Raw genomic sequence first — 17,274 nt, 5'->3', positions numbered from 1 at the left:
GATTGCAATCATGCAGGGTCCGGGTCCAGACAATTGCAATCCATTTATCATGATCAGGCTTCGATTGCGATCGCAGGCTGACGTCTGCACTCTCTAGTGCAGTATTCTGAAAACGCTACAAACAAAAAGTGAAGGCAGCTCAATAAAAACCCTTTTTATTAGCAATAGTATGGTGTAACAGTAAAATATTGTCCAAATATAACTATATTTTGCAAATATTAATTTGTGCTTAATTATGCAGTTTTGAGAGTTGCCGACGATCAGTAGACAATAATAGCTCGATGCGGATCGTTGGACCATGTAGCAGCTACCATTGTTGATGGCGATCACGAAGTCTGATCCGAATCGGCCCTAGTCGCGATCTGAAGTGTATATGTGACACCAATATAACAAATTTTGGAGCTCCAAGTTGTTTGGGGCCCTTAAATATTAAAACAGGTACCATACATATGGTAGCTGCCTGAATTCTGGCTGTGCTCAACTAATAACCTTTCTCCCACTTATGTAAATTAGCTAAAGCTTGTACAAATGAACCTTGTTGCAACTGGAATTAAATTAGCTTCAAGAAAGTAATGTGTATAACGAACAAAACACAGCTTTCCTTGAAGGCCCCATAGAAATGACTGCTTGTTGCATAATTTAAATGACAAATTTTCCCCATCAGTGGATATAACAAGCTATTTTTCTTTTCCTCGAAGCTAAAGTTAAGTGGCAATCTGGTGACACATAATCACTTTGTAGTGTGTAGTGAACTGTCATGCGTGGCATTTGAAAGATTCTGGGTCATGCACTATGAAGTGCAAAGTCAAGTATGCCCCACTTTGACACTATGCATGACACGCACAGCTTTCCCCAAAAGTGTATACTACCCCTCTGTTGTAACCAGGGTACACACAATCTCTTGAAATCCTTGAAAACTCTTGAATTTAGAAAAAGAGATTTAAGGGCCCTTAAAAACCCTTGAAAGTAAATGTTCACCCTGAATTACCATGGATGCTGTCTATTGGAAAACGATCCTAGATATTTTATTTCCAGAGTATCGCTAAGCTATGCATGCTACAAATCCTTGGTGGAAAGGAAGTTCCTGCCATTTGGCTTTAGTGTGACGAGTTTCTTTGGCTGAAGCTGGACACTACTAACCATCAAGCTAGAAGCTGATTGACATTTGTTACAATGGGAAAGTAAAACTTGAAAAGCCACTTGAGAGATTGAAACATATTTTGTACTCAGCATATGCTTAGTTGCAAGAACTTGCAGCTAAGAAGAATGAGATCTTACTATTTTCCTGTGCATGTGTACGAATAAGGTTTGTTTCCCCCTCCTTGAAATCATCCTTGGAATCCTTTTATTGTCCTTGTATATTAAGTCAAATGTTCTGTATGAACCCGGGTTGCAACATTTTGTTGGGTTTTCATTGTTTCAGTGCTCACCACTCGCCAGACTGCCAATACTTTGTGTGTGCATTTCTGCAATGTTCTGTCTTCTTCGTGCCTATGCCTTCTGAAATGTATGCAGCTGCAAATAACAGATTCAATTGCTAACATCCTTCCAGGGTGTCTACCAAGCAGGAAAACAGGGAAAACTGGGAATTCTCAGGGATTTTGAATAGTCTGGAAATACTCAGGGAAAACTCAGGAAATTTGTGCTTTTATCAGAGAAAATGATTCAATTTTATTGAAAGGGAATGAAAGTCGCGGTAATGGTGGCTCGAGTAACAGAGAGGAATCTTAACGAATCGTTTTTGACGCCGTGTCATCGGCTGGAGTTGCCAGTGCGCACAGTCAACGAACGACTTTCCAGACGCCCGATAATTCAGACTGCTTCACGGCACCACCACGTACCCTTTAGAGTCAGTGTTTAAGAACGTCTGAAATTTCGGCCGCAAGAACCCTTCGCAGACCGATTTTCCGGACTTTTTGCCATGACCGCAGATTCGAAACGGCAATGAAAGCCACCACTGCCGCCATTTTGATTACTACCACCACCGCCCTTGCCGCCCCGAACCGGCGCTCTCGTAGGCAGTCCCTCTGGCAGCCACAGCCAATATAGTGTCAACGCTAGGCCTAGCAATGGCACCGACTCCACCTTTGTGGTCCTCGCAATTGGCTTTGAAGCTCGGAAAGCACTGCGCATTGCACTATGTTAGTTCCCGAAAGTCAGCTTTGTTTCAATGCAGAAATGTTACGCAGTGAAGCTTAACAAGCGTGGAAAGCGGCAATAGTCATCGGACACAGTATGTATTCAATAAGAGCAGCATTCCGGGCCAAGTTGGTAATCCATTACTCAAGTATTATTGCACAACAATAAAGACACGGACGTAAGAGAAGAAGAACACACACCAAGCGCAAGTTTTTAACTGCGGAGTTGAAAGCTTGCACTTGGTGTGTGATCTCGTACGTCCGTGTCTTTTTTGTTGCACAATAATACTTGAGTATGTATTCATTAATTATATGCGCATGCACTTGCCGTCTCCTGTCACAGTACAAGCACCGATATGCCTAATAAGTGTAATGGCAGGCCTTCAGAGCTTTTTCAGATGTGCCTGTGGCAATTTGAGCCCTTAAGGAGAGTAAAAGACATGCATTCATTTTATCGAACTGACCGATTTTTTTGATGTTTTTGCGGCCCCGAGGGAGTCCGAAAAATCGGACGTTGACTGTACAATTAAGAGGATAATGGTATGTGCGGTGAAAGCGATATGGAAGGACGATGACAACAGAAAGGACCTGCATATTGAGTAATACAGAAAAAAATAAGTGTGCCGCCACTTCTTTGAAGGGGATTGAACTAAAAAAAAAAAAAAACAAAGCGTTGGCTGACATCGAGTTGCCGGTGTCCCTCATACAAACCAATATAAACTCTTCAAAGCAGTGAAACACAACACTGAGGCACTGTGCGGGGGCTGAGAGTATATCAACAGTTGAGGTTGGCAATTACCAACAGTTGAGAGAGAATCTCACTTGTGACAAAGTTCGGGCCTCATACCTATGAGCTTGCTGTCAGTTAATAGAAATAGCTCATATTCTAAAAGACTCGCATCTGTATGCATCTCCTTTTTATTCATATTTGAGAATGTTCAACTCGATTTGCAATGGGTTTTACCATTTTTTTCGAAGATATTCTATTCGCTGTGCATTTTACTAACCCCTTGCTTCTTTTTCTTTATGAATAAAATAAACACTACTCCTTACTATTCAAACTGGATTAAGTCACTATTCGAACATGAATAAGTTTTTTTTTTTAACATGCTTACTAGGGAGTGACAGCATTGGGCGACATGGTGTCAGCCCATCTTGACATTATGCAAAGTTCTGTGTCACTCAGGAAATATTGCAAAGGCACTCAGCGAAAACCTGGAAAACTCATGGAATTTGGAAATGTCAACTTGGTAGACACCCTGCCTTTATGTCTGCAACATGTGCAACACCATTGAAGCTTTAAAAAATGTTAAGGAGTACAGTAAATTGGGATAGTAGTTGGTAATACTTCAGACACCCAAAAAGAAAAGAATGACGGGGCTGTGCACATTCTGTGTGTTTTGTGAGTCTTTCTTTTCTTTTGAACACTTTGTGCGTGTGTTTGTCCAATGTTCTGTCTTAATCATGCCTGTGCCTTCTGAAATATATGCAGCTGCAAACAACAAATTCAGTTGCCAACACCCTTCATGTCTGCAACATGTGCAACACCTTTGAAGCTTTAAATAACGTTAAGGAGTACAGTGAATTGGGATAGTAGGTGATACGTCAGACACCCGAAAAGAAAATAATGACTGGGCTGTGCACATTCTGTGTGTTTTGTGAGTCTTTCTTTTCTTTTGAACACTTTGTGCGTGTGTTTGTGCAATGTTCTGTCTTCATCGTGCCTGTGCCTTCTGAAATGTATGCAGCTGCAAACAACAAATTCAGTTGCCAACATCCTTCATGTCTGCAACATGTGCAACACCATTGAAGCTTTAAAAAATGTTATGGAGTACAGTAAATTGGAATAGTTGGTAATACATCAGACACCCAAAAAGAAAAGAATGACTGGGCTGTGCGTATTCTATGTGTTTTGTGACTCTTTCCTAGTCTTTGTATTTTGTGTTGTAGAAACAATGAAAAGTTGGCTGCAGTAGATCACAGTTTTTTTTTTTAGCATTGGCTATTGCCTGTTATTTTATCATACTTTATGTGAAGAAACAAAATATCTTTTGCTAGGCTAACTAACAAAGAACTCTGGAAGCTGGGCTATTGTGCTGAAATTTCTTTAACTGTCTTGGATGCTACATTGAGCTTTTGTATATCCAAAAAAAATGCTGCATTTTAGCCTTTTGGAGGTTGCTGTTCACCTCTGTGCCAGTTGTCGTAGCTTGAAGCTTGAAGTTGAGATGCTGATGCTTGCAAACGGACTGTATGAGTCATGGTCACGGTTTTGTTGATGTGTGAGGAAGGACGAAGAGGGTCATTTGGTTGACTGGTTGGCTGTACCGTGCTGGGAAAGTTCCACTGAGCAGTGCTGTTGTTGAATGGCGGAGAATACTTCAGCAACTACAAAGGGTCTGGCTTTTGTACACGTAAGGAGGCAAGCCTCCTTACTTAGCAGCAAAAAAAGAAAAAACACCTTAGTCATGTTCTCTTTGGCATGTCACTGATAGCAGTCGCAATGGTTGCAGCCAGTGCATTTATCATTTGTAGTTTAAGAGCATGTGCAATGCCCAATGTTTGGCACATTGTATGCAGTGGACTTCAGCTAAAGAATTCTGTGAATCGATGTCATAGCAAAACTTATACTAGCCATGATTATATCAATGAGATTCTATTGTAATTGCTTTCAAGTAGGGGTGTGCGAATGTTTGAAAATTTTGAATATTATACTTATAATATTCATATACGATTCAAAAACTAGGTATTCGAAACAAATCGAATATATTCCTGTGTGCAGGAGCAAATATGGTTCATAGCGTTTATTTCTATCCAAGAAAGTGTGTCTGGTTTGTGCTCCATTTTGCGATAATTTCATGCTGCTGGCACAATTTCACCTATAAAGCACGCTTAGTCACTAGACGGCGAAGCTCTGTAAGAAAGCTAGCCTCTCAGTAGCAAGGGGCATGGGTTTGCGTGCAGCGAGGGTGCACCCTTTTGCAGGTTCCACCGTGAGCTTATCCAATGCTTCTAGTACTTGACAAGCCACAGGTTCAGAATCACTGTCTTTTTTTTTATGCCCATGGTTCTTCGAATCAAGCGAAGCATAAACCGCAATCGATTAATATTAATGCCGGTAGTTGTCGTGACGTCAAGACGACCTCATCGCCAGATACATGCCAGTTACGTGTGATATCCCTGAATGCTAGAAGCATTGTAAACAAAATAGATAGTCTTGAAGTTCTGCTCATTTCTTACGATCCTCACCTACTGGTGATTTCCGAGACATGGTTACATAGCGGTATTCTTGATGAAGGAATTGTGCCACCGGACTACGTCATATACAGACGCGATCGCGGCTCACGTGGTGGAGGCGTTGCTGTGGTTGCGAAACGTGCAGTAAGCGTAACGCTGCTTGAACAAATTGATCAGCATGAAAGTTTATTGTTGCACGTTACTGCGCATGGTCACACTTTTTTTTCTTAGTGCTGTTTATCGTGCACCTGATGCAGCGGATTCTTTCATGTATAGTTTATTTGACTGCTTACTGCCTTACCAAAACCGGAACCTAATTATTACCGGTGATTTTAATTTCCCTGCTATTGATTGGGATAAACTGTATTATGGCCTGTCTGCCTCATGTGATATTATTCTTGATCTGATGTTTTCTTTAAACCTTAAGCAAACTGTTCATGCATACACCTGAGAGACATCTGTCTTAGACCTTTTCTTTGTTAGTCAAACCTTTTTTGATGGAGTGCTTAGTGTTGAAGCTGGAATCTCCGACCATCGTCTGTTGTTCTTCTGTTGTGTTTCGTCAGTTGTTGCCAGGATGCGACCGATTAAAATGATCAAGGACTACGCACGTGCTGACGATAACGCAATCATTGACTCTTTACAATCATAGTTAGATAACCCTTGCAGCAATGACCTTCATAGTTTATGGCAGCACTTTAAGAATACAGTACAGTATACTATTGAACATTTTGTTGTCCTTAGAAAGGTTTGTATTAATCGCCGCAATCCTTGGATAAGTCGTGAAATTATTCAAATGAAACGTAAAGTAAGGCGCTGTAGGAAGAAAAAAATACCTTGTCTGCAACAGTTCCAGGTTCTAAAAGAGGAACTTGCCTATAAGTTAAAACTAGCAAAGTCCCGTTATTTTGACACGACGCTCCTTGAATTTATCAGAAGTGATCCCCCAAAATTTTGGAATTTTCTAGGTCGCAGGACTAACCACTTGACCAAAATTCGAGTTAATAACAGCGTTGTAACCGACTCCACGATCATAGCGCAAGGTTTTAACTCGTATTTTCAAAGCGTGTTCCTTACGGAACGGGCAACCACAGCAAGAATTCCAGTTGAAGATCCTGGTGACGTACCAACTATCTCTGTGAACGGTGTTGTGTCTATGCTGCGTAAACTCGCAGATAAAAAATCCGCGGGTCCCGATGGGCTTCCAAATGCCTTTCTGAAGCGTTTTGCAGCACAGGTATTTGTTTTCTTAACGAGGATCTTTCAAGTCTCGTTACTTTCGGGAGATGTGCCGGAGGACTGGAGGATGGCCCGCATTGTGCCAATTCTAAAAAAAGGGGACAAGCTAACCATTTCTAATTATCGACCAATCTCAATCACTTCCTCTTGTTGCAAGCTGCTTGAACACATAGTATCGGGTTATCTTAACTCCTATCTTGCTGAAAATAACATTTTATCACCTGCACAACATGGCTTTCGGAAAGAAATGTCCACTGTGACACAGTTACAACATTTCATGATTTTTCTGTTGTGCTTGATAAATCGGTGCAGATTGATGTATTTATTTTAGATTTCCGCAAGGCATTTGACACAGTTCCCCACAGTAAACTTATTTATAAACTGGAAAGTATTGGCGTCCCTACTCACCTTGTTAATTGGATTAATGCTTATTTAAAACACAGGACACAGTACGTAGAGGTTAATGGTTGTAAATCTGAAGTGCTTCCAGTTACGTCAGGTGTACCCCAAGGAAGCGTTTTAGGCCCGCTGCTCTTCTTAATTTATATTAATGATTTGCTGGCTGCTATTTCCGAAAATGTCTCTGTCAAGCTTTTTGCAGATGACTGCATTCTCTTCAAGAGCATAAACGAGTGTAATGATCATTGCCTCTTGCAAAACTCACTATTAGCTGTTCATCAATGGTGCCTTAAATGGAATATGCAACTTAACCTAGATAAAACTGTCCTCTTGCGAATTTCGCGCAAAAAACAGGTTTCTCCTTTCTCTTACAGCCTTCTAAATCATTCTATTATGGAGGTCACACATCATAAATACTTAGGGGTTACAATAACAGACGATTTAACCTGGTCTGCGCATATTGCAGACATTTGTTCCTCATCATTTTCCAAGCTGTGCTTTCTGAGGCGGAAGCTTAGAGGCACTCCAAGTAAGCTTAAACGTCTTGCATACATAACATTCATCGGGTCAAAATTAGAGTACACGTCGGTCTTATGGGACCCATTCATAAAGAAGGACATTTACCAGCTTGAGATGGTGCAAAGGAAAGCGATTAGGTTTATTTATATCAAATACAGGAGGCTTGATTAACCTACGACACTAATAAAAAGAAATAACATCCAACTGCTTCAAGTACGTAGGAAAATGTCCCGTTTGTTGTTCCTGCATAACCTTTTAGCACATAAACTAAACATTTCACATCCCACAGAACTTAAACAGTTATCGTCTAGACGAACACACCACACAGGAAGTCATTTACTGGAACCAATTTTTGCATGAACTGAAACATTCAAACACAGTTCTTTCCCGAGGACCGTTTCCGACTGGAACTTTCTTCTAGGGGCCATCTTCCAGTCCCCTAATTTCGTTAAAGCTCTAGAAGAGCATTTGTTTGAGTGAATGAGTGCTGTATATGTGCGTGTCCGTATATATATGTATGAATATGTACATGTGTATACATATTTTTCTGCTTGTCTATTAGCGGCAATCTCTTAAACTGCCATTCTTTCTTTTTCTTTTTTTATGTCACAGTGTATTTACATGCCTTGTATAGCCCCTCCTGCATGGGCCATAACTGTTGGCCTGCAGTATTCTGAAATAAATAAATAAATATTACTTGACAGCAAATGCGATGAATGAGGAATGGTACAGGGTCAGATGCCTCCGAGTTTATGGGAAATTGATGCGGTATAGTAAGGCACAGGTTTGCGAGAACAGGCAGCCAGCAGAAATTATTCAATTTTGCAAAGCTAACATGAGCCAAATACACAATCTTTTAGTATAATGGCTTAGTAGTTAAATGTTTTTACTAATGACAATGTAATTGCACTGTTTCAGCATGTTAATGTAAACCAACTCGCTAATAAATCCGTGTGCATATTATTATTCAATATTCGATTCAATATTCGATGCTAAGTATTCGATTTGAATTTGGAAATTTTGATACTTATATACCCCTACTTTCAAGGTTAATTAACCACATTGCAATGCAACATGCTTGCAGTTGGTATTATCTAAAGGAAGGTTGCAGGTACAAAGGTATGGATGTTTTATTTTTTTTATAATTATAGGTTAGGGAAGCAATATTCTTGGGCATCACACATTGCCAATGCAATGTGGGGTGGAGGAGAAATATATTTAGCACTTGCTTGATATGTAGGCTTTGAAAGGTGACAACAGAAAAGCAAAGGTGTAGCAAAAAGTTCTTGCAGTGCTGATGTTTGTGCTTTATTGGTGCTGTTTTATAAAGTGACAGTGTAGCTTCCTCATGCTGTAGCCTTCTATTCTCACCTAAAAAACAGTTTAATTTTTGTCAAGTTAAAGGAAATGTCACTCATTTACACAACAGGCCACCATCAAGAATCTGTAAATTCCAGTGTGACACATTCATGCTTAACTGCTCTTAGGTTCCAGCAGTGTGCCCTTGTCAGATCAGCACCCTGATGCACTATGTTAAAATTATTTCTAGTGCACGTCCTGTTTTTTCAGCACTTGAAATTTAATTGTTGCCTTTGTTCCTATTTTTAGGAAGCTGACAATGATCACTGGGTCAGTGGGCGCACTGTAGACGAGGCAGCAGAGAAAGCTGCCAAAAGGTTTCATGTGCCCAAGAGCAAGATCATCCTAAAACAAGGTTTGCATAGCTTTTCGTCTCTAAGATGTTCTGGTTATGATCACATCAATATACCTCATTTTACAAAGGTAAAATTTCAGGGTGTCTACCAACCGGGAAAACCGGGCATTCTCAGGGATTTTGAGTAGTCTGGAAAAACTCAGGGAAAACTCAGGGACTTTGTGCCTCTATCAAGGAAAATTAGCTGCAATTATTTTGAAAGGGTTGAAAGTCACGGTAATGCTGGCTCGAGTAACCGACAGGAATCTTAATGAATCGTCTTTGATGTCCTGTCGTCGGCTGGAGGAGTTGCCAGTGTACAGTCAACGACCGACGTTCCGGATGCCTGATAATTTGGACAGCTTTGCGGCACCACCGTGCACCCCATAGAGTCAATGTATCAGAACGTCTCAAAATTCCGGACGCAAGAACCCTTCGCCATCCGATCTTCTGGCGCTTTTTGCCGTGACCGCAGGCCCAAACGGGCATTAATCAAAGCCACCACCGCCGCCATTTTTATTATCTCACCGCCTCGAAGCGGTGCTCACTGTAGCCACCACTGCGGCAACGCTAGGCCTAAGTGCTAAGACGTTCGCTATTAAGCTACTTGCTGTTGGGTGCCGTGTTTTCCGTTGAAAGAATTCGCTGCTGTCAGCAATGGCACCGACTCCGCCTTTGTGGTCCTCGTGATTGGCTTAGAAGCTTGGAAAGCACGGTGCGTTGCGTAATGCCGGTTCCCGAGAGTCCTTCGCCTCTGTACAGCAATGTTACTTGGTGAAGCATATGCAAAAGTAGTGCAGTGAAGCATAACAAGCGTGGGAAGGGGCTATTGCCACAGGACACAGTATGTATTCCTTAATTATACACGCGTGCATTCGGTGTCTTCTGTCACAGTATGAGCACCGGTATGCCTAATACGTGTACTGACATGCCTTCAGAGCGTGTCTGGGGCGGTTTGAGCCCTTAAGGGCAGTAAATGACATGCATTTATTTTTTCCAACTGGCCGATATTTTCGGACGTTTTCGCGGCCCCGAGAAAGTTCGAAAAATCGGATGTGGACTGTGCAACTGACCAAGAAGATGCTTCAAATGGTCCGTGCGGCGAACGAGTGGCGGAAGGAGGACAAGAAGAAGGATCTATCCATTGAGGAATGAAAAGGAAAGGAAGCGTGCTGCCGCTGTTTTGAAGGAGCTTGAGCTCAAAAGACAAAGTGTTGGCTGATGCCGAGATGCAAGTGTCCCTCATCCAAGCCAAAGCAAACTCTTTAAAGCAATGAAACACAACACTGAGGTGTCACGCGCGGGCTGAGAGTATGTCAGGACAGTTGAGGTCACCTTACAAGCTGTTGAGAGATAATCTCAGTACCACTGAGCTTGCTATCAGTTGATAAAAATAGCTCATATTCGAAAATATTTGCTTGTGTATGCATCTCCTTTTTATTTCTATTTGAGAATGTCCGACTCAATTTGCAATTTTTTTCGAAGACATTTTATTTACTGTGCATTTTACTAACCCCTCCCTTCTATTCTCTTTTTGAATAACAAACGCTACTCCTTAGTATTCAAACTGGATGAAGTCGTTCTTTTTAATTTTGTTTTTTATATGCTTACTAGAGAGTGACAGCATCAGGCAATGTGGTTTCAGCCCGTCTTGGCATAAAACGTAGTTCTGCGTCACTCAGGGAATTTTGCAAAGGCACTCAGGGAAAACTTTGAAAACTCCGGGAATTTGGAAATGTCAACTTGGTAGACACCCTGTAAAAGTAAAAAAACACAATTGTCTAGCTCTTGCATATTATGCTTACTCCTAAGTAAACAAAGCCTTGTGAGAACTTCCAGAAAAGTTGAGCAAGGCTGCTCCTTAAATAATGTTATCTGGCCTCCGAGATACTCATAACGCCAATTTGAATTGGATATGGAGAAATTTTGTAGAGAAATCGTAATAGGCAGAAGGGTATTTGCTCAGATGTTGGAAAAGCTTTACTTATGTGAAGGTTTTTGCACACTAGATATTACTGTTTTGTTTCTACAACATGTCTTATTTCAACAAGTTACATAACTATGAACATGACAAGAGGGAAGACTTAAGTATGTGTTAAAGGAATGTTTAGAGTGCATTACAATTGTAACTTAAAACCTGCAATGTCAAGCACAGGAGCTAAAGCTAATGACCCTGAAAAATATAAACAATGCTCACAAACAGGAGACCCATACCAAAGGTAATTTTAAATAATCAGTGATGCTTTTTGAGGGTGCTGGTTGACACATCTTGCAAGGGAGCTTTGTAACTCTCTTGCTCAAGGTCAACTCGGGGACTTTTTTATGCTGCAAGGGAATGGCTCCAAAGTATTGGCTGAACCCATGCTGCATAGCTTCTGTGATGTGCAGTAATCCAAAAATCAGATGTAATCGTATTGTATAGCTAATGGCCTTTAAGGCAATAGGCAAGGCTGTTTTGTAAGTAATAGACAGTTTTAGTATAGCGCACGCTATACCATTGTGTATGCTATAAAATTGCTGGTCGTCACTGCGCATGCGCTGAACGCTAAACGAAATAGCAGGTATAGCGGGCGTACGCAACGCAAACGAGTTAGCGTTAGCGTTTTTGCAGGGTTTGCGGGAAACATGGCGGCGGTCCCGGCTGCCCGCTTCAAATAGAATTTGCCGTTGCTTTTGTAAAATTCACTTTATTCGTAGCAAATGACTGTGTAAGTGGCTTATGCTTAGTGTCAGGCCACTTCGACGACAGAGTATTATGGATAACCTCGAGGTGTTATCGAGATAACTTCTCGTTTCGAACGAGTCGAAGCCTAACGAAAGAAACATTCAAGATGTCAGCGCCACCTATCACTACAGGTGCGAAATAGCCGCAACGACGGTATATGGCCTCTGGGATCTGAAAATATCGCCGGCCAACTAAAATTGTAGAAAATGTGCGCTGCTTAGCGTAAGCTACGCTATAGCGTATAGCGTACGCTATAAGCTGCGTATGCTAAATTAAAACTGTCTAAATGTCCTTTCCGTCACACAAGCACCTCAAGTTCTTAAAAGAAGTAAAGTTGTCCTTATCTCTAGAAAGATGCATGCAATGTCACATGGAGGTCTTCCTTCCTCTGAGAGAGCTTTTGATGGAGGAACTTGGTGATTTACCTTGATATGTTGACAACTGAAGCAAGTGCCTTCACTTCCAGTTCACTTGTGTAATAAGGGATTCATTAATGCTATCTGTAATAAATTGACCTCTATGTGTGATTAAAGTTTGTTGCACAACATAAAAGGTCAATTAAAAATTTTGTGCTTGCGATTGCCTGACTCTGTGTACCTGGCATTTTTTTACTACTGCTAGTGCTCTATTTTGGTTAAGCTGTTTAGATTATGCAGGCTATCTTAACTTCGTTGCTTTTCACATGCATTTGTCACACTGATTTGTCTTCTTTTGAATTCTACTTTAAGCAAGTGAGGCTTGTTAGTGTTAGTGACATTCTTAGATTTTGCATGTTGGTGCAGCGAAAGTTGACTCTGATGTCAAATACCATGAACATGTAAAATGAGTTGTAATGTAGACTAGCATAGGCCAGAAATGGCTACTTTTTCTTGTGGAAACAACTCAACTGGTTCACGCCTGTTCTATTTTATTGGGATTGAGGTGTGCCCTATCACCTTTGTGCAGGTATTTGCCTATTTTGCCGTCCCTCCGCCTCTCCCTTTCCTACCTGCAATAACATGCAGGGATGGCCTGGCTGTCACTCATCTGTCACTCCACCCTGGAGGCTTTATTGAGTAGTGTTCCAGTAACCAGTTGTGGGGAATTGTGCTCTCGTTCTGGCGGCCGCACGTGGCGCAACGATAAGGTCGAGCACAGAGGGAGACTCGCTGGGACCACACAAGATGTGTACCAGTTTTTCCTCTTGTCTGCTGGTTCCTTTGGGCATCACTCGCTGTTTGGACTTGCACTCATCTATGATACCGTGCATCAATGGCGAGCACATACCTTCTGTCACTCCTTTCTGAACACTAAACCCTAGAGTGGCGTCTTGCACCCATGTGTGGTTGTACAGTCATCGACCAATAACTCGGACTCGACGAATTCAAATGAGCCTGCTCAAACCATCCGCATTGCTATGCAACTTTCCCTTCTTATATCTAACGGAGAAGTTGTATTCTTGGAGAGTGAGACTCCATTGGAGCAAGCGGCCATGTTTGTGTGACATTTGATTGAGCCACGTCAGAGGACAGTGGTCGGTCTCAAAGATGAACTTCGCTTCGTACAAGCAACACGACAACTTCTGGGCGGCCCAAACTAAACAAACGCATTCCTTCTCTGAAGCGCTGTATGCTTCCTCTCTTACAGTTATTTTACGGCTGGCATAGTGGATAGGATGCTCCTCATTGTCGCCGACCTGACAAAGTACCACACCCATACCTCTGTCGCTTGCGTCGCATTGAACTATGAATTCCTTTGTGTAGTCTGGCATGCGAAGCACGGGAAGAGAAACCAATAGCGTTTTCAAACTTTGGAAAGCGTTCTCTGTGTCCTTATCCCAGTGTACGCTACTTGTTGCTCCCTTTTGGAGGGCGTCCGTTAAAGGACTTGCCATTTGCGAGTAATTCGGAATGTACCGTTGATAGTACCCCACAAGTCCCAAAAATGAATGAAGGTCTGTTTTCGTGCGCGGCTGAGAAAATTGTCCAAACGTAGCTGTCTTCAGCTCGGCCTGGCTGACAACATGGCCCAGATAACTAATCTGCGAACAAACAAATCTACACTTTTATGCTTTCATTGTAAGCCGGCTTCACTAAACCATGAGAACACCTGTTTGAGGTGCGATACGTGTTGTTCCCAGCTGTCTGAAAAAATTGCTAAATCATCAAGATATGGCAAGGCGAACTCCTGCAAGTCTCTTAGGACAATATCCATTAACTTAGAGAAGCTAAACGGCGCGTTCTTCAGCCTGAAGCTGAGTGCGAGAGGGTGAAAAGTGCATACAGATGAGATGAATGCGGCATAGCAGCTGGCACTTTCTGAAAGGGGAACTTGCCAGTATCCCCGCACGAGATCTATGGTTGAAATGTATTTAGCAGCGCTAACTCTTTCAATTCGTTCCTCAATGTTGGGTATTGGGTACAGCTGATCCCTAGTGATGGCATTTAACTTCCTGTAGTCAACACACGGACGAGGGTCCTTGTTAGGCGTTTCTACCAGTAGTAGCGGTGACGTGTAGTCACTCTCAGCGGGCTCAATAACTCCCAACTCTAGCATGCGCTGTATCTCTGCCTCCATAATCTCTCTCTGTCTTGGAGACACCCTGTAAGGCTTTGATCTTACGGGTTCGGTTGATGTCAGCTCTATTTCATGCATTATTAGTATAGTTCTACCTGGCCGATCGCTGAATCTGTCGAGATATTCCCCTAACACCCCTTTTAGCTCATCTAGCTGCTCGGGTCTTAGAGCGTGCGAGCTTGTCGAATGTTTTACTACTTCTTCTAGGCCGATTTCAGAGTTGGAGGTCGCCTTATACTCCTTAAACTTTGTACTAGTGCCATCCTGCTCTTTGATGGTATAGTTAATGGCTTCATCAAATTGCAGTGATATATCCTCACCTCCTTCCTGCGACCGGGCATTTTCAGAGCATAGTTAGGATATGAAAGTTTGTGCAACACTTTAACGGGCCCGTCCCAGTGAACTTCAAGCTTGTTCTTTCTTGAAGGTTTGAGGATCGTTACCTGGTCTCCGGGGTTAAACGTACGAAGCCTTGCATTCTTGTAGTAATAGAATTTGACGTTCTTTTGAGCTACTCCCATGTTCTTTTTGACTAGTTCTTGGGTTGCGCTTAGCCGTTCCAGCATATTTAGCACATATTCAACCACTGTTGGACTCTCTCCTCTTTCCTCCCCACATCTCTCTTAACATTCTTAGTGGAGAACGGAGTGTCCTCCCATACACTAGTTCTGCTGGCGAGAACCCTGTAGCCTCATGTGGAACCGTTCGCAAAGCAAACAAAGTGGCCGGAATGCAATTCTCCCAGTCATCCTTGTGCTCGTAACAGGGCGCCGCAAAACTTGCTTAAGCACTGAGTGCCACCTCTCTATACACTATTGGACTGAGGGTGATAGACAGAACTGCGTATTAACTTTACCCCGCACTTTTGTAAGAATGTGGAAGTCAGTGCGTTGATCCTTGATCCGCCTGAATTTCGGCTGGAAACCCAACTCGTGCGAATACTGTCAAAAGCGCATCTACTACTTCGGTGGAGCTGAGCTCTTTCAGAGGGATAACTTCAGGAAACTTTGTAGCCGGACACAGCATGGTAAACAAGTACCTGTAACCCAACTTTGTATTTGGTAGAGGCCCTACCGTGTCTATCACAAGTTGTCTGAAAGGTTCTGTTATTAAGGGCACTACCTTCAGTGGAGCTTTCCATGTCTCTCCCGGTTTACCCGAGCGCTGGCAGGCGTCGCATGATCTTACAAAGTTTTCTACGTCTTTGAAACAGCCAGGCCAGTAGTGTTCCATAAGCAATCTTTCCTTTGATTTGTTTATGCCTAAGTGGCCGGACCACCCATTTCCATGACAGAGACTCAAAAGAGACTTCCCTGTACTTAGTAGGTACGACTAACTGATCTAGAATCCTACCCTTTCGGTCTCTCTAGTGCCGATACAACAACCCTCCTCTCTCTTGTATCGTCACATTGCGCCTAGCAATGCCTTCCTTAGCTGTGTGATGTAGTTTAGCTTAGCTGTCGTCATTCTTTTGCTCGGCTGCCAGTGACTCACTAGCCGCGTTTACACGAATGCGACAGTGTCGCATCGCATCGCATTTCTAGCGCATCACATTCATGTAAACAGTAGCAATGCGCTAGGAAGGCGCATCGCATTAATGCGCCAGGCGAGGGTAGATTTACGGGCGCGAGTCGACTCTCGCGGAGCATGTAAATGCAGGGCCGTCACATTAGGAATGATGGGAAGGAAGTAGCCATCAACATGGCGGCGGTCCCGGCTGCCCGCTTCTAATTGAATTTGGCATTGCTTTTGTAAAATGCACTTTGTTCGCAGCAAATGATTGTGTAAACGGCCTTCGCTTGGTCTCAGGCCGCTTCGACGACAGAGTATTATGGATACCCTTGTGGTGTTTTCGAGATCGCTTCTTGTTTCGAACGAGTCGAAGCCTAATGAAAGAAACATTCGAGATGTCAGCGCTACCTATCGCTAGAGTTGGAAAATAGCCGCAACGACGGCATATGGCCTCTGAGATCCGAAGATCTCGCTGGCCAACTAAAGCTGCAAAACATGTGTGTGGCTTTGCGTCCGCTACACTATAGCGTACGCTATAAGTTGCGTACGCTAAACTAAAACTCTCTATTTCTTGGCACTCAACCACCAACGTGCACTCGGCCTACTACCGGAAACCAATTACACCGGAAGTTGGTTGCTCTTCTCTTATGGGGAACAAGCGCTGGAGTTTTCATGGCGCCTGCAGCGCCGCCCTGGCGGTCAGAACATGCACATTGCAGCCTCCCCCGTGGACGAAAATTGCGTTGCGTGCCCTTAATGTCGAAGGAAAACAAAAGGGCGCCGACGATACTGTTGCGTATACAAGTGCCACAACTAAGTCGGGATGAGGGAGGATGTATCCTTTTGCGTCTTTCCATCTAAACCCTACGAACAAGCACGGAGGCAGCGTTGGATCCAAGCAGTCAGGCGAGCGGAGTAAGCTCCCGTCTTTTCGCCCTGTCAAGCGGTGTCGGACTGGTTTCTAAATCAAATTTCGCGTGTATCCTTGGTTTATTCGATAGTGAAGATGGTCAGCCACGGCAGACAGTACCAAACAGCAGAATCTGCAGTCGGTATTTCGTCGGAAACAAAATGAGCAATAGCATGCACCATCCGGCATATGTACCATTTTTCCTTCGCAATGCCACCGCCAAGCCCCTTCCAACGCCACCGCACCAAGTGAACGATACGAAAGGTAAAAATGATCCATTCATTGCCAAGAATTATGTGGGAGGGAAGCTGCCTTGTAATACGAGTTGTATGCGCATAGTGCCGGC

General features: G+C 42.9%; 1 protein-coding gene across 1 annotated transcript in view; it reads left to right on the top strand.

The window, feature by feature from the left end:
• The window catches only part of ValRS (Valyl-tRNA synthetase), a 182,660-nt gene that overhangs the window by 82,218 nt on the left and 83,168 nt on the right, over window positions 1-17,274 (top strand). Inside the window, exon 15 of the mRNA XM_070529138.1 lies at window positions 9,141-9,246. Within this exon, the coding sequence (XP_070385239.1) occupies window positions 9,141-9,246 (106 nt within the window). The remainder of the gene's footprint in view (window positions 1-9,140; window positions 9,247-17,274) is intronic.

This window comes from Dermacentor albipictus, unplaced genomic scaffold (genome assembly GCF_038994185.2).
Source record: "Dermacentor albipictus isolate Rhodes 1998 colony unplaced genomic scaffold, USDA_Dalb.pri_finalv2 scaffold_17, whole genome shotgun sequence".
In the NCBI taxonomy this organism is placed as follows: Eukaryota; Metazoa; Arthropoda; class Arachnida; order Ixodida; family Ixodidae; genus Dermacentor; species Dermacentor albipictus.
This window is presented reverse-complemented; position numbering and strand designations above follow the sequence as displayed.